The following is a 20,999-nucleotide window of genomic DNA, read 5'->3' as shown; positions in this document are numbered from 1 at the left end:
ACCTTAGGATATCACTTATCCTGTTATGAGCTTTGTCGTTCCTTTGCTGTTCTTTCTATACGTTGCTCTATGAAACTGTGCTTCTCGATGCAGAAGCAATGAAATCTCAAATGGTGAATTTTATAAATTTGTTAACCACAGCAACTCTTTTGGCCTCGGAGTTGTTACAAATAATAATAATAATAATAATAACGCACACACTCAACATAGCCCCGCACTAGGGAAACCCTGTGTTGCGGGTTCCATGGACCACACATAGACAACCACAAATTACACCCAAACTCACGAGATAAATAAATGTAGGCCATACAACTCTTATGCTGTATGGCCTACATTGTATGTAGTCGTCTTATGTACTCTTACAATTCTTATGTTGAACGGGAGTTACCATAATAAAAAAATACGTTTAAACAGTTTCGTAACGTAACGAAGTTGTTTGAAAATACTGGGTAGCTTTAAATTGTGTGAGTACAATATTAGTGAGTTTTAAAATTGCGCGCTCGCGCGCACACAGCACTATTAGTTACCACCTAATAATGTAAAACATAACCACGCATTTAACGACAGTTGCTTTGGAATTGTTTTAGCCCTACTATCAGTTTGGGTCAATTATAGAATTAATGCTTTGTTCAAAATACAATTTTGCAACTGTCATTCCGTTTCGGAAAAAATATGCCAGGATTGTAGCATCGTTTTAATGGCCATATTATAATAAATCTCAATATTGTGGTGCGTACAATATTCACATAAAAGCAGCGTTACCACAGTAAATAAATACTTGTTTTTAACTGGTGATTAACAGTGTTTAATCTATAAAGAGTGTAAAGGACATCAGAATTAGATCTGTCAAATGGAGCCACCACGCTTAGTAATGCATAATCAGCTTGACCCGGTCATAAAGAGCTTTATATCCATGCGATAAGAGCGAAGACGTACGCTTTTCGTTTCCGCACGGACAGCTGATGCGAAATTCACGTCTTATTATCTACGTCTCTTAATAACTGGGTATTAAGCATTTTCTGATCAGATTTATGCAACTCCGTGTCGATAATTGTGGTAGTGGTGGCCAATAATGTATTTATTAGAAGCAGTAGAGCTTTTGTGAAAAAGTTCGTCCAAGAAAGCCCCGTTACCTATTTCTACCGCCAAGCCGTTTAAAGAATAAGAGTGCTGGTGAAATTACAGACACATGGGACTTGTCGACTTTATCTTTACGATCTAAAGCTCTGGACAGTACTGCAGCTGCTATGGACAGGCGTGTCGCTTAACACCAGACGCACGACTTGTTCGGCCCGTTAGTTAGTATCGCAAAAAAAATATTACACGTAGAACTAAAAATTGTTTTCTGTCAACTTTGCGTACGTACGAACAAACTAATAAATCATCTTGCACAATATTTGAAAAGATTTCCTATAAAGCCCACTGTTATTATTTGTAACAGCTCTTGGTCTACTTATCATGGCTTAATAGAATCAGTGTGTTCCCTACAGTGACGATACGTTAAAGCTCTGTTTACTCGTAATGTGCCGTCGTAAGTGGGCAAACATACGGAATTGTATCAAATTACGTAACACAATGTTTTTATACCCTAATCGTTTTGTATTTTGTGTGTTTTATTTATGTTGGATACGTTGTTTAAGGCAGTATAGGTAATTTTGTTGTTCTGACGCGTGTTGTGGTTATGGCCACTTAATGTCGCACCTGCATAAAATTTCCAAAATTCGACAAGTATTTTTTTCCAAACTGACAATAGTTTTTTTAAATAATGTATAAGTCAATGTCCTAAGATACTGGTCTCCCTAACTGACTGTTTGCGTTCTGAGTGTGAAAAAAGGTGATAAACACATGTAACCTTTAACCTGTGCCAGTAAAATTTATTTGAGTATGACGTCCTTATTGCATCATTAGCAGTGGATCGGAATTGAGGGAGTTTAACGTTTCCTTTGTGTGGACATAACCATTTCAAGATATGACCAAAAAAATTATATATCAATGCGTATAAAATAAAATTGATGTTTTCATATTCAGTTTTATTTATATGTATATACACTTCCGGACACATAATTCGAGCCACCGTGCATTTTCAGTATTAAGTGCCCTAAGCTTAAACAATGTTTGATTGATCAAAAACTAGTATGCAATTTTGAAACTAGTATACTAGACGTCTTTTCCGTAAGTCCTTATTGGGAATTTAGATTTGCAAAATTGGAGAAAACTTTCGTCGATGATAACACTATTTTTGTATTCTCTCTGTAGCCCTTTACGACAAAAATGCGAGGTGGCTCGAATTATGTGCCTGGGAGTATATTTATTATAATGATTACAATGTTTATTCATTCTGACTTACTAAAGTTATTGTTCTCTCAAAAGCAGAAATGTGTCTAAGATTGGTGGAATAAATAAGATACATGGTGTTCGAGTGATCTGGTTCATTTTCGTACTGTGGAAAAGAGATAGCAGTAACTTCTTTCTACAACAAAATATGCGTGTAAAGCACTCTTAAAAAATATAGTATAAATATAGATATAGAAATATAAATATAGAAACACAACCATAATATAATTTTTTTAGGACAATAATTTGTAGCAAATACTTTATTGGAAATAATACCCATATTAAAATATAAATTAGTTCTGAGAAGTTACGAGATTTGTAGAAGGGATGTCCACATTATTCTTTATATTAGTCGAATTTTTGGTTGTTTAATTCCCTCAATTCCGATCACTGCTCATTAGTGAATGACGTTTTAAGAAATTTTTTAAGTCAATTTGATCTTTAATTGCATTACTTAAATACAGATTTTAACCAAAAAGCTCGAATTTCTTTACACTTTTCTGTTGAATGCGTGAGAAGGCTCTCAGAACCAAAAGGTCAGGTATCTTCGGGTATCGACTGTACGTGAATGTGCCTAAATTCTATTTGATTTGAGAAACAATACGTATTTAATTTCGTTTATTGTATCTTTTGTTATTTCCTGTGTTAAAAATGTTTCTTTTTCAGTTTCGTCAATGTAATATTCAGGGTGTGATAACTTTAAATTTTTACTGATATTTTCAGGTTAAATTTGTGATCAATAGTTTACAATCGTGTTGTAAACATGTTTTATTTATTACAATCGGTACACGGCGATTTAACGTGGAAATAACGTGAAACGAATCAATTGTCTGACTCGATACTAAAATTCAAAACATTTGAACTACCGTTGGATAATAATCGTAACATATCGGACGTAAGTCCAAATACTGTCGTTATTCAAAATTGTAGAACTGAGAAAACACGATTTGAAAGTTTAAAAAAGTACTGAATGAATTATTTTTGTGAAATTGCTCCATTGGTTTGTTATAATTATTATTAATACAAACATCGAACACTAAGAAAAAAATCCTTCGATCTGATTGGATACGAACCAACGTTTTCCAGCAAACCGTGTCAGAGTCTATACCAACTACCGACCGAACTCAGCTGGATCGAAGGAACATTTTTCTTAATGTTCGATCTTTTTATTACTAATTGTAACAAACTAGTGGAGTAATTTCAGAAAAATAATTGAATATCATGTTAGTCAAATTTCGTGACATTCAATAAACCGTTTTAGTCAGCGGACGGCAGATTAGACAACATCGCATACGTTACTCTGCAGCTTGATTTTGATTGCCTCTCCCGATCGGAAACGGCGTCTTTTCCCAGTCGAGGCGTATAATATTGCGGATGGGCTTACCCGGTCGGATCGATTTGAATTAAAATCAGGGCCCTGATCCCAAAGGGAGTACTAAAGCACATGTGTTATGGAAATCGAAAACAACGACGGCATCACTATATAGAAAAGTTAGTTTTCTGCATTGACTCGGCCGGGGATCGAATTCGGGACCTCACAGATGGCGACACTTTGACAACCGGTAACAGAGAACAAAAAGTAACGAGAACGAACACTCTCCGCCCTTCCCTAGCTTTAGATACGGCACCGTGTCCCGCACATTGACTGAACGACAGCAAGGCTGTCGGCGAGCTTTTTCGTGCTAAGACGGCTGTTATATTTGAATATAGTTTTCATTTATTCGTTACGAAACTTGTACGTTAATTATATAACATAATTGTACGTTACTATTTATAATGGACGTAAATTATTCTCTGTACGGCTGTTTATGATCATCTAAATGGGATAAAGAGACGAGTTTCTTTCTTTTTCCGAAAGGTGAAACGAAGTAGGTAAGTAAAAAAAAACTTATGTTTGAGACTCATTCGGTTATTGTTTTTTTCATTAATATAGTGCAGAGTTTTTTCATTAATATAATACAGATTATATCAATATAAATACCTAATAAACATGTGTAATTATTAGGATTCTATTAATAGAATTTTAGATAACTGATTCGCATTAGAAATTTCGCTAAGTCGCCGCTCTTACCATGTAATAGATACGAGAATGTGATGGGTAACCCTGCCACTTCACGCACACGTTTGCGTGTGTGCAGATAGCGCTTGGCTGTATGTAGTAGTAGTAGGTAAATAACTTTCGACCGTTATATAAAGTGTCCGAGGTGTGCCGGTATGCAACGCCATTCGACCGCGTAGGCCGTTAAATAATATGTTGTCATATTAAATGATTTCTAGTAATTCTGTTTTTGTATGTCGACTCAAAAGTTCACGTTAATGGAGGTACGAGGTTTACTAATTTAGCCGTCGCATTGCCAGCTGTGAGTTTGTTGTCCGTGTTAAACAATCAGACTATACCTCGTTTCACGGTATCATTTTGGTACTTTTGTTAATGCTTATGACGCTATTTAGTGTACAGTCGCGTGCAATGAAATGTATACGTTCACTTTTTTCGAAAATATGTAAACATTACATATTTCAAAAATATGTAACCTTGTGCTGTTTTCAAAAACATGTAATCACGACACCGTTTTAAAAATTTTGTACTTTTATTTCAAAGAAAAGTAAACAAACTACAACCTGTGAAAAATATACGCTCCTGGTGTTAAATATATATATCCATATAATTTTCATAAATATTTGTACAATGCATTTGCATTAAAATGTAAACAATTAGGATTGTCATTTTATCATAAATATGTACCCACTTTTAAAACTACGAAATTTGTTAGATTTTAGTAATGTTTGCATCGTCTTCAAAAATATGTATACACAATGTAGTTGCAATATAATGTATACATGCGCACAGGTTGCAAACGTTTTGTGCGTATTTTGCTAGCTCGGGCGGCAACAATGTTAGTGTTATTCGGTTAAACTACCCTCAATCATAAGTTAACGGTACACTATATCCATTTGTCTATGTGGTGCAGCGCAAGTGACATAAGTATTTTCCGAGTTATCGGATTAAATTAATCGCGGACACGATGAGTAATACTCGTAATAATTCTATTGTGCCTTATCGTATAACTTCACATGAAAAGAGTAAAATTATAAATTTGAAAGAGCAGGGGCGCTCAGTTACGGATATTGCCAACGAAACAGGCATAACAGTAAGTATAATATGAGTATTATATCAATACCATAGGGAACATAAGTTCTACCTCTTGACTATGCATTTTTAAGTTACGTCTTGAAATAAAATTAAAAATATAATAGAAGTAACTTTTATTTCCATATTTTCGTTTAATAAAAACAAAACTGCGAGTGTAAATACCATAAATATAAACATAAAAATGCTTATTTGTGTGTTTTTTCGGCATCTGACGATATGTTATTATTCGTTATACCGAGTGGAAAAAAACGACGGTCCCGGCCGAAAGTCTTATTTTAAGAACCTTACATACACGCGTTTTATTTAGTATAAATGTAAAATCAAAGCACTCGGAAAATTGTCATCAAAATCATGATTTTATCCGTTTGGACAACCCTAACCCGGTCGAATGATGTAGTACGTAGTATGTAGTATTTCAAACGTTTAATTGGCATGCACTCTAGGTAAATATCTTTACTATTGACACATCTTGTTCCACTGCTCCGCTACTATTGCTATTGAAAAAAAATTCATATGAGATAGAGCTATAATGTTACAAACTATCTCTTTCCTTCACGGTTTTGACGTTTCTTAAGTTAAAAATTTAACGTTTATGTAGAAATAAGAGCGCGTCATAGCGAATGTTATTGCATTATTTGTTTTACTACATTTTTCGTAGATGCCACGTTTTTGTCGCAAGTGAGCGATATAACATTTTGCAATTATCACACTTATTAATTATTATATATATTATTATTATCACACTTATTAATACAATCTGTTTGTCATATCAACGAGTTTCTTTAAATGCTATGTATACATCTAAAGAAATTCTTTGTTTTGACAATGTTAATGTTGTCTATGTGCATTATTATAATAATATATACTAAATAAATACCTTTTATATTTACTTTGCAATAAAATGTAATGATTTAACTTTACAATTAAAGACAAAAGAGTGATTACAATTAATAAAATCGCAACTTGATTCTGCAAAGCCTTGTATTATTATTATACCCAACGACTGCACAGACACGGCAAATACATTTATTTTATAAATATAAGATAATTGACTAATTTACTATAATCTTGTATTTGTATACATTTTATTGAAAATGCATAGTATTAAATATTTATGAAAATGATATGGATACATATGTATAGTTAACACCAGGAGTGTATGCATTCCACAGGTTGTAGTTTGTTTACTCTTCTTTGAAATAAAAGTATACAATTTTTAAAACGATGTCGTGATTACATATTTTTGAACAGCACACGGTTACGTATTTTTTAAATATCTAATGTAAAATATGTAAAATAATTTCGAAAATAAGTGAACGTATACATTCATTGCACGCGACTGTACACACGTGCGCAATCGGTGCAGGACCCCGATTCAGAACTCTTCAATATTTTAACCGAATCGTTCGATTGGATATCGTTCTCGAATCGAAGGGCGCTTTCCTACATTCCGAGTTAAACGTTCGATTCTGGGGGTCTACTCTCGATCTCCGTCCGACATCCGTCCGAAACAATTACTGCCAAATAAGCAATACTTGACCAAATGAAAAGACGCGTGATGCGAATGAAGCTTCATACTTGATACTGTCTTTTAATTTTGTCGAATGTTACTTATTTGACAGTAATTCTTTCGGACGGATGTCGGACGGAGTTCGAGAGTAGCCCCCCTGATTCGGATACGATATCGTTACCCAACAGCATTTACGGAAATAGTCGGTGAAATAGATTATAAGAAAAATGAAAAATCCTTTTATATATGCATTTTTAAGACTTTATCGGCCTAAAATATAGAAATACGGTTAGTCTGCATTAAAATAAATTAATAAAATTGAACAATATTAAATAAAAATCCATATTATATTCTTGTTTTATAAACATTAGGACGTTCGATAATTTTTATTCGATAACTGTTGAATAATTGTAGCCTTTGCCGGGCGAGAAGTTCGAGTAATCGTACGGGTGTGACGTCATTTCGGTCCGGTTTCGAATACGACAGTTTGACTCAATTTTTTTTTGTTTGCTCAATTCGGTTATTGTGAATAAAAATGAAAAGAAATCGCACGATATCAAATCGAATCAGTCGACAACTGAGTTATCGTAAGTTTCTGAATCGACCCCCAGGTGCGGTTATTTGCTTTTTTAACAAAGGTATTATTTGCGTTACTAATGAATCGCCATATTTATTACTTAACTCGATTGTTTGTCAAATCTTGTAATTAATATCGATTAATCGTTCATTGTTTGTAATATTATAATATTTGGTGAATATGTGCTAACAGCTGGTTACTACGTAGATAGCTGATACGTTCCTTTTATATAAATATTTTGAGAAGGAGCTTGTGTAGGCAAGTACTGCCTCACCTATTTCTGCTCCCGAGCAGTAATTTTTAGTTTAGTACCTGTTTTTTATGATTACATAAAAAACAGGTTTACTATAACGATTTTAGAGACAGAGCTATCTTCGTTTGCCTACAAATTCTGTAATATAATCATGGTGAAATTACAGGCACACGGGACTTGCCAACTTATGTCTCAGGGTGACGGGCGCATTGGCAGTACCCCTCAGGTCTTTGCGATTTAAAGCTCTGAGTGGCACTGCAACTTCTATAGACAGGCGTGTAGCTTACCATCAGGCGCACGACTTGTTTTTCCCGTCACTTGATATTATAAAAAAAAATGCGTCACAGTGTAAATCTATGTAGTGACTAAGCATAACTAACCCGGGGCTAGGTGTGGATGTGCGGCGGCACGTTGGAAATCGCCCCATGCTCGCACGTGGGACATGTTTTCCGCAAGACCACGCCTTACTCCTTCCCCGGTGGAACCGGTCGAGTAGTGAACCACAACAACGCGCGTCTCGCCGAAGTCTGGCTCGACGAGTGGAAGCTCTTCTATTACAACATTAATCCAGGTTTGATACTGCATATTACAGGCGTTTTCTGAACTCTGTGATTATTCGACGCTGTCCAATCCAATTGCAGTTTAAACGGTTCGTATTAAACTCCTTCTATTACGTCAGGAATTATGCCACACACTGTCCGTACGCATGACCACATAAATATAAAAAAATCCCCGATACAAAACAGTGTACTTAAAAAGTTTAACCAAGCCACCATCCGTAAGCTAACAACTCGTTGAGGCTTATTTAATGAGCTCGAACACGATAGTTCTGTTGTAAGGAGTTGAGGAACTGTCCTGGTTGCGGCATCAGATCAAGGTTACCATATTATTGCAATATCATCAGATTTCTGTAGTATACCAAATTTTAAGTACATCGGACAGTTGGAAATACAATAAATATTCATTCTATGACTGTATTATTATTATTATATGGGATTTTTTTCCCATTTGTCGCTAGTGGGAACAAAGCCAGTGGTGACAACTGGGAATTAGCGGTGAAATTACAGGCACATGTGTCCCAGGTTGACGAGGGCAGTGCCCCGATCTTGTGCTTTAAACCTCTGATCGGCACCGCAACTGTTATGGACAGGTGTGTCTATTACCACCAGACGCACGACTTGTTCATCTCGCCACTTGGTATCTTAAAAAAATCCATTTGGGATGGCACTGACAGACACCAGTGTACACGGAAAAGCTTCAAACTTAAAACCCCGGCGGGTATTAAAAATAATATTTTCATTCCAATGTATCACCTGTATAACTCGAGACAAACGTCTTTCCATGCATAATGCGTGCGGACAATTCCATCAAACAAACGACAAAGTCATATATTCCTGATGGTTTTAGAATACTTTACTAATACGCTGGAGGAGGTGAGATACCACAATGAAATATGAGGCGAAGACGTAAGTATACCTATTTTTGCAAATTGCATGACGTTGTTGGTCTATGTTTTGATCACAATATTTATATTTTAATCGTGTGTTGCTTCATTGTCATTCATTTGTATTTCATGTATCATATCATGCTTCATATTCTAACTGCGCAGTTTTAACAGTAAACACTAATTGGGTTTATAACAAAAAATTACAAATTGCTAAACTACTAAAAATAACCTTCTCTGTTAACTTGTCTAATCTGATAAAACATTATTAACACTTGTGTTGTACTTTTAACTTAATTCAAATTGTTTGTAGTAGTCAAAATTCGATCTATAATTGAAATAACGAATAAGTGAATAAAGTACAGTACCGGCACGCTATGATGGCCGTTTTTTAAGAAATGAAATCTAATACAATCGTCACTTATGGGATCGCTGGGCAACACATCTTCTACCTCCGGCAAACTCGCGTCAAAGCGCAATGCAAAACAAAGCAGTTTAGAATTGACGATATATTAAGTAAACATTTTTATTTTCGTTTTATTAAATACTAATAATAATACTAGTCATAAATCTAAAAACTACTTAAGATGTGACTAGCATTTGATTATATTTTTACGCATAATGACTTGAGATTTGACCTCACTATTGTAATCTGTCAAAACGGCCATCATAGCGTGCCGGTACTATAGTCAAAATACATCCAAGATATTGTTAAATATAATTGATTATTTCACGAGTTTCCTTTGTGTATATAAAAAAAGGCTTTATTTCTTACGACATAGGAGCGCTAAACGTACCGCTTGGCGACGTGACTGAACGGAAAGCATTACGCGAGAGACTGAAGTGCAAGTCTTTCCGATGGTACTTGGAGAACATCTACCCCGAGAGCCAGATGCCTCTCGAGTATTACTACCTGGGAGAGGTGAGCGTTTTCTTAATTGAATCATTATAATATTAAGTTTATTTGAATATCACGATGTTTTACTATCATAATATTAAATTACTTTTAACCAACTTCAAAAAAGGAGGAGATTCTCAATTCGACTGTATTTTTTGTGTGTATGTTTCGCGATTACTCATTTTGTGAACCGATTTTGATGATTCTTTTTTTTTTTTTTTTGGAATGAGAGTACATCAGTTATTAGTCCCATTTAAATATGAAGAAGATATTACATCTCTTTAAGGGTAGCAAACTTCGGGATGAATTCGGTTTCGCACAGTTTGAGGTAACCGATTGTTAGCTTTTTAGTTTCAGTTTGTATGTACATATAAGTAAAATTTGAAGTCGGTTGCTTTTTTTTAATAAAAATTATTGTCATATAACTTGACTACTTTGTTATAATTATGAATACAAAGATCGAACAGAAAGGAAATTTCCTACGATCTGACTGGCGAACCAGGACCTGACCATACCTGTTACCGCTCTCCCACTTGAGCTAACGGAAGCACCGGGGTTATCAGATCTTACGAATTACCTATGATGATAGGAATAGAAACTATGAACTTGACAGCTATACAGTAACTCTGAGTTGCATCCACATCATCCAGACAAGATATCGTCCTGACTTGTTTAATATTCCTATCCGGTTTATTAAATGTAATTTCCCTGCGTCTGTTTTCGATCACATACAATTCGAATGTCTTTAAGTGGTTATTGGATAGGTATCTTGTGGGCAAGCTCGTTCCATTGTAGACACGTTTCTCATCTGATATTAAACGACCCCAAATTGTACTTTTCGGGAAACACAGATGCCAGTAGAGTATTCCATTCCTTTGCCGTACGATTCAGAAAGGATGAAGCAAAGCGCTTAGTGCGATCGGGTGGTATATCAACGACGTAAGGATGGAGTGTTTCGGACCTTCTAATCGTGAGTGTGGAACTAAATTGAAAAGTTCCTTGGCACACTCCCCGAAATGTACCCTATAGAAAACCCACAAGCAGGCTACTTTTCTGGGTTAGGACAAGGGCTCTGAGCAAACTTGAAACTAATTGACGTCGAAGAAAGGACATAGAGAGTTGGAAGACTAGTAACTGCCTCCGTGGCCGAACGGTTACCATGCCGGACTGCCACGCAGAGGTCCCAGGTTCGATTCCCGGGCCGGGAGAAATGTTTGTATGGCTTACATTTATTTCTCTCGTGAGTTTGGGTGTAATTTGTGGTTGTCTATGTGTGTGTCCATGGCACCCGCGACACAGGGTTTCCCTAGTGCGGGGCCATGTTGAGTGTGTGCGTTAGTGTGTGCGTTAACCTCATGCACTCTGACAATAAACCATTGAATAATCTTTTCCGGTTATGAAAATATCATCGGTTTCAATTTCAGATCCGCAACGCCGAGACGTCGAATTGCTTGGACACTCTCGGCGGCAAAGCGGGCCAGCCGCTAGGCATGGGCTACTGCCATGGTATGGGGGGTAATCAGGTACGTCATACGTTCTTATAGACCTGGTATATTTTTTTTCAATTTCTTGAATCTCTTATTACCTTTCATGGACCTCTTTGCTCTTACCATGATGCCGACTTTTAAGGTACAAATTTTGAGCTTGAATTTCAATTGTGTGCAGTCATAATTTCAAATTTAAAAGTAACATTACCATGATGCGTCTCAAAGAGGTACTACGTAAAGTGTATGAGGTTCAGGACCCCATATGTTACCGTTGGTGTTAAAGTGACTAATAATAATAATAAAGCAGGGGATAAATCCAGGACCAATAGTCTGTATTAGATTGCTGCTTTGTTACAATCACCAAGTCTCATTCCAAGCGTGATTAAGGTAAAATTCGGAAATGTCTATATACGACATGACTACCGTCTCAGATATACTAACTACGATCTCGATGGCCTAGTGGTTGCCCTTCGGAGTTCCTGGGTTCAATTCCCGGTAGAAACAATTTTGAAAACGAACTTTTCTACATTGGTTATTTCGTTACTCTAGTACAAATAATTCCCTAGTTTGAGACCAAGTACAGTACAATTATTTTCTTAAAATCTTTCGACAATCTTCGTGTTTCGAGTGTCGTCGGATTTCTAATAGTTGTCCTTTGCACTTGGAGACCGCGGACGCACTCATTCGACTTGAAAATATGTATTTTAATTATCATTATTGTGGTTAAGTTTTTTCAGTCGGTGTTTCGTTGCAAGAGCAAAAGCGCCATTTTGATTTTTTTTTCTAAGGAAATTTTTTCATAATTTAAAATTAACAACTTAATTTTTTTAACGAAAATAGAATTTAAGAACAGAACGTAAGTATTTGAAAACAGTCGTTGGAACCTAGAACATGCTACCAGAAAAAAATCCAAATGTCGCTTTCGCCCTTTCTTCAAAATACTGACGATATACAGGGTAACTGTAAAATACTAACAACCTCGCAGAACTATGTATATTAATCGTAAATAATAACTTTACTTCCAAGACGTTTTACAAAACAAATTTACCAAAAATAAACTTTTCAGTTTTTGTTGTACAGTCAAGAGCACATCAAGGTTGACGCTTTGGACATTCGACCGTTTTTATTGCAAGCGGCATAGAGTTAAATTTAAACCTTTAGTGTCAAGCTTGACATGCTCTTGACCCTGTACTATCTGACATTTTTTAGATCCATATTTGGTAGTAAGTTTTTAGTAGCAGAAGAGCTCCTTGTGAAAGAGTTTATTCAGGGAGGTACTGCCTTACCTATTTCTGCCGCCAAGCAGTAATGTCACCATTACTGTGTTCCGGTTTTGTGGCGTAAGGGACTGGGACTTGTGAACTTATGTCCCAGGGTGACGGAAACAGTGGCAGTGCTCCTCGGATCTTTGCGATTTAAAGTGGCACTACAAGTGTTACGGACAGGCGTGTAGCTTACCAGCAGGCGAACGACTTGTTCGCCCGTCACTTGGTATTATGTAAAAAAAAATAAGTTCAAAACCTGCATATATTTATTTTTGTATGATAGTAAAAATTCATGAATTATTAAAAGTCATGGGAAAAAGTTAGTGTTTATGATTTTAGTAATATAGCCATGCTTGGTGTGTTAGTATTTTACAAATTACCCTGCATATTAAAAATTTACTTTAATAACCGGAAAAAGATATAATTTTCATGTAAAAAAACAACTAATTTAGTAAATTTTTTGTTAATTTGGTTGATACATTTTTTATACATAGAAATCAAAACAAAGTAACAATGAATTACGTAGTTCTGAATTTAAAATGTTATGACGATAAGTCTAATAATTACTATGAAAATTTGTATTTGAATTTATTCGTAAATCCGAAGGTTGCCAGGAGATATTTAGAAAATAGTTGTTCTATAATTATTTGTGATTTGTAGCCTGTAATTTTATTAAACAACACACTTAAGCAACCAGGTAAGTATTAAATAAAGTTTCAAAAGTTTAAATGGTTCATTGAGATAATGTTTACAGTTGAAAAAAAGAAAGCGAAATAAAAAATCGAAAAAGAAACTTAATATACGACACCAAGTAAGTATCGGGTCGTTGACACACCAGTCTCACTGTTTTACTTCACAGAACCTGTTTCTTTCTGTGAACCTGGTATCCTCTGTCACGCTTTATGCACTGTTAGGAAGCTGGGATATGTGATATTTACTTTCGTGTGAAATGGATTGCACAAAATAAGGGAGTGACGTGACAAAACTAATTCTTGTTTTTACTTTATTTAGTTACCTTTTTTTGCTGCCAACCGGTTTTTAAGGGTGCTGGTGAAATTACAAGCACACGGCTTGTCAACTAATGTCTTAGGGTGACGGGCGCGGTAGCAGTGACTCTCAGATCTTTGCGATTTAAAGCTCCGAGTGACACTGCAACTCTTATGGACAGGCAATGTCGCTTACCACCAGGCGCACTTGTTCGTCCCGTCATTGGTATCACAAAAGAAAGTTTTATATCATGCACTGATTTAGTGTCAACATCCTTTCCTTCTTCGGTGTATATGCTAGACAGTCAGGAACATATTTTTATTACATAAAATAATATGCTCATTTGACTTTTTTGATCTGTCACTCATCTCCGTCCTTACCGGTAAAAGAAAACCTGCACGATAACTGCACAGCTTTTCCTCTGTTCACGGGGCGTGCTAGCTTATTAATACATTTCAATACAGTGCCACTGGCAATAGTGGCGTTTCTGTACAAAATAAACTATTTATATATATCGTGTATTATGACTTTGGTGGCCCAACGGTTTGTAATTTGGGCGGTGGATAATGAGGCCCTGGTTAGACCAATTTGGGAAACTTGTCTAAATTGGTTCTGGTCTGGGTATTCTGGGCACATTATTACATTATACGGATTTATTCAAATGTTATGTTGATTTGGTTACGCATGCGTTTCTATTTAGTTTATATACAGTTTGTTTACTGTGTAAAATATTTGTCAATTTTGTATGTCAAATTGCAAAGCACCTCTAGCGGTCAAGAAGAATTAAGGACGCGTTCCCATTATTTCGTAACGTTTTATTTATCGGTGGACGACTGCCGCTTTTACTCCGTTCTCATATCACGACTGTCTATCGACTGTCTATCGTGACTGTGTGATGGACCTTTTTTTATCGTGGAACGACTGTCGTGTCTAACTAATCCCACTGGTTCATGGCAGCCGCCTTGTCCTTTGCACGACAGAATTGTTTGATGCACAGCCGAGGGCGCGGGGGACAAGAGGTGAGAGTAAGGAGCATGACATGTACAGACAACGATAAATAAAAAATGACGATAATGGTAGCTGCGATTATCTGTCGTCACGTCAATAAAACGTCACGATAAAAACGTGACTTTTATTTATCGTCGGACGACTGTCGTTCTAGCTCTTCCCATTGTCTTGACAGTTTGTTGCGGTAACGTCAAATACAGAGTACAATAAAAACCGACTTCTCAGTACAGAGTACTAAAAAAACCGACCTCAAAAGGTTTGCCACCCTTAGATATGGAATATTTTATTGTTAAAAAGTCGTGAACGACAGTTAATCGTGTTATACTATAGATGTGAACAACTCAATTTAAATATACAAGCCATGACACTTGTATATTTAAATGAGGTTTGTGAAGTTAAGTGTGAGGCCAGACGAGCGTAATTTTGTGACTTGTGAGTTGCGTTTTTTTTGCGCTCGACCGAATTTGGGTTGGAGCGCCAGACGAACGTTTTTTTGATTCAGCTGCTTTTAAGCGTTTATACGAGGTGTTTGTGTCGTAATAGTGTAATGGATCTATTAAAAATAGTATGCATTTATGAAGCATTAGAAGATGGTGTTCGAAAAAGAAAAAGAAGCTAGGTATATCCACGCAATATAATACGATTAAAGTATGGGCAGTTTCATATATTATATACAAGTTTATGTGAATATCCAGATCAATTTGTTAAGTACTACCACATGCCAATAAATGTTTTTTTTAAGAATTATGTTCAACCTCGGCGATAAAGTTTTCCGTATCGAACATATATTACATATATAGATATTCACGCGCATCCTATACCAAAGTGACCTCTTCCTTCACTCCTACCTCCACCCGCGCCAGCCCGACCTACGATGCGACCGAAAGTCGGTCGTCATTACGCCCGTGAATGGCAGATAACTCATTTTGCGTCGTCGTGTGAAATAAATCGTACTTTTATATGAAACCGAATGCAGCGCAAACTGCGCAACTCACAAAATTGCGCTCGTCTGGCCCCACATTAAATTGCACGACTTATTTATTTAAAAATTAAATAATATTTTTTTTTACTTTTTGACATTGGACTAGTATAAGATGTATACTTATAGATTGCAACCCCTACCAGGGTACATACGAAATACATTTCTTAGATATACTGCAGTTAATAATACTTCGTGCTGTCGATTGCATCCCGTATTCAGGTACTTCACTTTGCATATAAGTGTAAATAAAAGTTTTACTGGGGTACGAACGCATGTTGCTAAATCCACGTAACAGAAAAATATACCTAATTGTAAATAGCGAATACTGGAAATATTGGTTTCGAGAAAACATTACAAACGAAAAAATACAATTGGTAAAAGATCTTATTAAAAATAAGTCATTAGTACAGCGTTGATTGTTGTTCAGGTGTTCGCGTACACGAAGCGGAAACAGATTATGTCTGACGACAACTGCTTGGACGCGGCTAACCCGCGCGGGCCCGTCAAGTTGATTCGCTGCCATGGCATGCGAGGCAATCAGGAGTGGACTTACGACGCCAAGGTAAGGCTACCTTGAATACACTTTAATCTGTAGAATTGGTTGCAAAGGGTTAAAGTTTACTCGACAAATTGACCGTTGCTTTCTCGCTGTGAATAAAATGTTGCAGAAAATGTCTTTGATAACTCACACTTATGGTCCTTCGAGCCGGATATTTTGAATCAACTTTGTAGAGGAAAGAAAAGTTCTGATCCAAGCATCGTACTCTCGTTCTCAGCCCGACACCCGTCCAAAACAATTACTGTCAAATAAATAATACTCGACAAAATTAAAGGACAATGTCAAGTATCAAGCTTCATTTTTAACAAGCGACTCTCGACGACTCGCGACAACACATGACAGGAGTTCCCCTGATTGGCCGACAAGAAGCCTTTTCTTCCTTGTACCATAGAGCAATAATAAGAGTAAGACTGCTAATCTCCATACTATATATAGATCGTAACTCCAAAAAAGCTCAAAATTCCGTCTTATGTTCCTAGATGGCGCTGATCAATAACCTGGAAGTAGTTTACATTAACTAAATGGCTGTATCAGTTAAATCTTCTTGTATGAAATATAAGAAGTCAGTTTTGCTTCCTTGTATTAATCATGAGCTAAAATTATTTTTCGAACTTTGACAACTATGCGTATTAATAGATGGCATTGTGTGTTACAAACTAATTTATAAATTAATGCTTCCTAATAAGGATAGATGGCGCTAATCCTAAACAAAAAAAATAACTGGGACTATCCATAAAAATATTTGCAATAGCGCCATCTAGTTGTTTTTTTTTGTTATCACCAGAAATCCGAGTAGCTTTACTCGTCGCGACATCTGGTGTATACTAATAGGTACTAAAAACTCGACAACGCTGTTTTGTATCGCGATGAGCAGTCGTCTTGAATTATTGGTCCACACTTGTACTAACATTTTAAAGATATATAGGATAAGCTCTTATGCATCTCAGCAAGTGCTAAACGGCCCACTCTATCTCTAATTGACGACCTGAGTTCAACCGAGACTTTTGGGAAGTGTACTTTTCTAAATTGATTCTGGAGACAGATTCGTTCCTCCGGTAAACATACCATAGGGACTTTCCTGGTTTAAAGCCACGTATTAACATGCTGGCCCGTAGATTCACTCGTTGTACAAAAGAGGTGTAAGTTACGCTTTTTAAAGCTCAATAAGAGTTCAGTACAATTACATCTTCAGGGTGCTATTGGAACTGCCACCGTACTGTAATGCGTAGTTTACCGAAACGCGAACAGACGATTTTTATGCCATCACGCGAAAAAAGGTGTCGTCTCTGCTAAAGCGATTGCGTGACAGTGGCAATGGCATCCTGAAGATGTTTGCCCGTCGTTTTGACTGTACAATTTTACAGTTTTGCCTAAAGACCACTACAGGCCAAATTAAGTAATGATTTGTGCATTTTCCGAATATTAAAATTAAAATTTTTGTAGTTCAATATTTTAATTTTCTATCACATCTATCAGTAGTCCGAAATGACATTTTCCAGAAATAACGTTTGGTCGAAATTTCATAACCTCGAAAGTAATTTTGAGAGGAAAATGTTTTTTCTTTTAAACCTAACCTAACCGGGCCTAATCGTGTCTTTGCGATAAACATTCAACATATCCTGAAAGAACAACTGTTTCGTTATAATTCGGTTTTCGGTGTAATGAACATTCGAACAAACGTTATTTCGGACAAAACAAAATTTCGACTTTGTGATAGGTTACCCAATCATACTAACATAGTTTTAAGGTTTTCTTTTGTAACTAACACCATTATCTTATGGGCTATGGCCTGAAATAAGTTGTTTATTATTATTATTAGTGTTGTCGTGTACATTAGTAACCGGTACACGTTTGACGTATTTCAGACGCGCACGATAAAGCACACGAACACGAATATGTGTTTGTCGAAGCCTGAGGCGGCGGACGTGTGGAAGCCGGTGCTGCGCGCTTGCGACCACAGTCGCGGGCAGCAATGGCTCATGCAGGCCGACTTCAAATGGCAGGCGCGCAAGGACCGCCAAGTCGATGGCAGCTAGTCCTAGCCGATACAAGGTAATCGAATATCAGAACCGTACTTTATCGCTACCTTTAGTAGCAGCAGAGCTCCATGTGAAAGAGTTCGTCCAGGGAAGTACTGCCACTTTATCTATTTCTGCCGCCAAACAGTAATGTTAGCATTACTGCGTTCCGGTTTTAAAGGGTATGGGTGAAATTACAGGCACACGGGACTTGTCAACTTATGTCTCAGGGTGACGGGCGCAGTGACAGTGCCCTTCATTCAAAGTTCTGAGTGACACTGCAACTGTTATGGACAGGCGTGTAGCTTACCATCAGGTGCATTATAAAAAAAAACCTAGAGCGTGTTATTTTTAAAACTTAAAATAAATAAAAAAATACAACATTTCAAATTGAACGCGGCCATTAGAAACTAATTAAAAATACGTTCAAATAGAGTGAATGACGAGAGTGAAGGAAATGAATTAGAATGATTAAGAAAAAAATTACACAGATCTGTTGCGGGCAGCATTTTTTTTTTTTTTTTTTTTGTATTTTTTTGCCGCATCATGTAATACATTTCATTTGTAACACAATATAAAACAAAACACCAGCCAAAACAATGTCCAGTAATGTTTAAAATAAGTTACATAGGATGTTGAGTGTATTTTTTCATAAATAAAATTGAGTTCAAACAGCACAGTTTTTTTTTCATTTAAAAATATTTTGTTTTGGTGTCAAGCGAAAGGCGGATGCGTTGAGCGTGTGTGTATTGGTGTTATGATTTACTAATGCAATCGTTTTCTTATTTTCAGGAGTGACAACGATAGACCATAACAGTCTTCCCCCTCTCGTTAGATATCAGATTTATTCCTTATTCCTATATCTAAAGTTTTATATCTATTAGGTGTATCGACGTGAGGATTTGTGAATCGTTGACAATACATTAAATTTGTTGTATCCCCGTAACGTTGCTCAACTCTAGTATTGTCTAACGCGTAGTGAATTTTTTTTATGGTAAGCCGTAGACGTCCGACAATCTATGACCGATCTTTTGTCGGCAATAATTAAACATACAACTGTGACACATCGGGTTAATTGTGTAGAAAAATCGTTTATGATCTGTGCACATTGGACATATATTGAAGCGTCATACCTGACGAAACGTATTTCAGATTTGTCGCGTTGGTAATAAAATTTTCGTCAATCAACGAAAAAAATTTTTATCACAAAACTGGCCAATCAATTGGTAGCATGTAATTTTGTAAACTATCATAAAACCTAATATAGGTGCGTTTTTCCCAATACATTTCTAACCTACAAACAACAAAAAGTCCGGCAATAATTTACGCAAATAAATATCACATGACTTGTTCTTAAAGGGAAATATACACTAGACGATTTGTTAAAACGATTGTCGAACCAACTAAGTCAGACGTCTGCGACCTACTAAAAAATGTCTAGGTGTATTTTATTAAGAAGAGATTTTATTAAAATTTTAAATTCAAAGCTTTGTTAATACATCTTACGTAGTAATTTCAGCGAATGAAATTTATTTAGTGAATGAAATTTGATTTCTGTTGAACAATGGACCTACCTAATAGGCTTTACGTAATAATTTGCAACTAAATAATTAGTGGCTTTTGAAAGATCTATTTTGATGTTAACTACATAATGTTGCGGGTAGTGCGTAAGGGAAATAAATATGTACGTACCCATATTTTAAGTGAACATTCGCGGTGCTATTCTTCGCCACTAGAATTTAACTCCCTATCCTACTCATATTAGTGCGGCTAGAGGCACGCTCAGTGCCATATCCATTGCTAGCCAGACTTTGTTTTTGCCAATTTATTGTAACATTATCTGTAGACATTAGGGCCCTGTCTTACAAGTTATATCTGGCCGTTGGTGACAATAATATCCGAAAGGACAATCCTACATTAAATGCGTTGTAAAATTAAAATAAGCTGACAGCGTCTACGTTATAACGTATATAAGCTATGTGTTTTATAATTCGCCTTGAACCGGTTAGAAAATAATCTATCCGGTTTAATGCGTTTTCTTGTCGATAAGTGTGACGATTTCGTAAGGCTGCTAACAGATCGAAGCCGAGACCTCAACTGCGTGAAGTTGATAACGACTGCATGCAGCCAACATCGACTGCATGCAGTTAATGCGTGGTTGATTACGACATCACGCATTAACTGTAAACATGCAGTAAACTGTTAGCAGTGTAAAATCTGCAATAAGATGTTGGTCTTTTAACTAAGATGATTAACTATGGCTTCAATTTTTAAAAGCAATTTCTATCACATAATAAATTGTTATCAATTGACGTTACAGCAAAAATGAGTGTCGCTCAACGCTCAAATTGACTTGTGTGAAAAGGCCCTTAGGTAGGTGTAATTCCGTTTACGTTTTCTTCCGAGATTTATTTTGCTATACTCTTATCTACTGCCATTAGAATGATGGGAGTCTAAATCTCCCAAAGAGGAATTTATTTTCATATATACTTATGTGATAGACATTGGTCTGTGTTGATGACTTGT

The 20,999-nt window shown here is 36.2% G+C and overlaps 1 protein-coding gene across 3 annotated transcripts in view; it reads left to right on the top strand.

Moving 5' to 3' along the window:
* The window catches only part of LOC113231572 (polypeptide N-acetylgalactosaminyltransferase 5), a 71,211-nt gene extending 50,616 nt beyond the window's left edge, over window positions 1-20,595 (top strand). For 2 of the 3 annotated variants that reach the window (XM_026465913.1, XM_026465912.1), the window contains 5 exons: window positions 10,052-10,191; window positions 11,592-11,690; window positions 16,324-16,458; window positions 18,321-18,507; window positions 19,266-20,595. In XM_026465913.1, the coding sequence (XP_026321698.1) occupies window positions 10,052-10,191; window positions 11,592-11,690; window positions 16,324-16,458; window positions 18,321-18,491 (545 nt within the window). In that variant the 3' untranslated portion in view covers window positions 18,492-18,507; window positions 19,266-20,595. Of the gene's footprint in view, window positions 1-8,215; window positions 8,397-10,051; window positions 10,192-11,591; window positions 11,691-16,323; window positions 16,459-18,320; window positions 18,508-19,265 lie in introns of all 3 variants that reach the window. The other variant, XM_026465914.1, reaches the window with a different exon arrangement.
* Window positions 20,596-20,999: the final 404 nt, after the last annotated feature.

The sequence above is a fragment of the Hyposmocoma kahamanoa genome, unplaced genomic scaffold (genome assembly GCF_003589595.1).
Source record: "Hyposmocoma kahamanoa isolate Upper Pololo Valley unplaced genomic scaffold, ASM358959v1 65, whole genome shotgun sequence".
NCBI classification, from domain to species: Eukaryota; Metazoa; Arthropoda; class Insecta; order Lepidoptera; family Cosmopterigidae; genus Hyposmocoma; species Hyposmocoma kahamanoa.
This window is presented reverse-complemented; position numbering and strand designations above follow the sequence as displayed.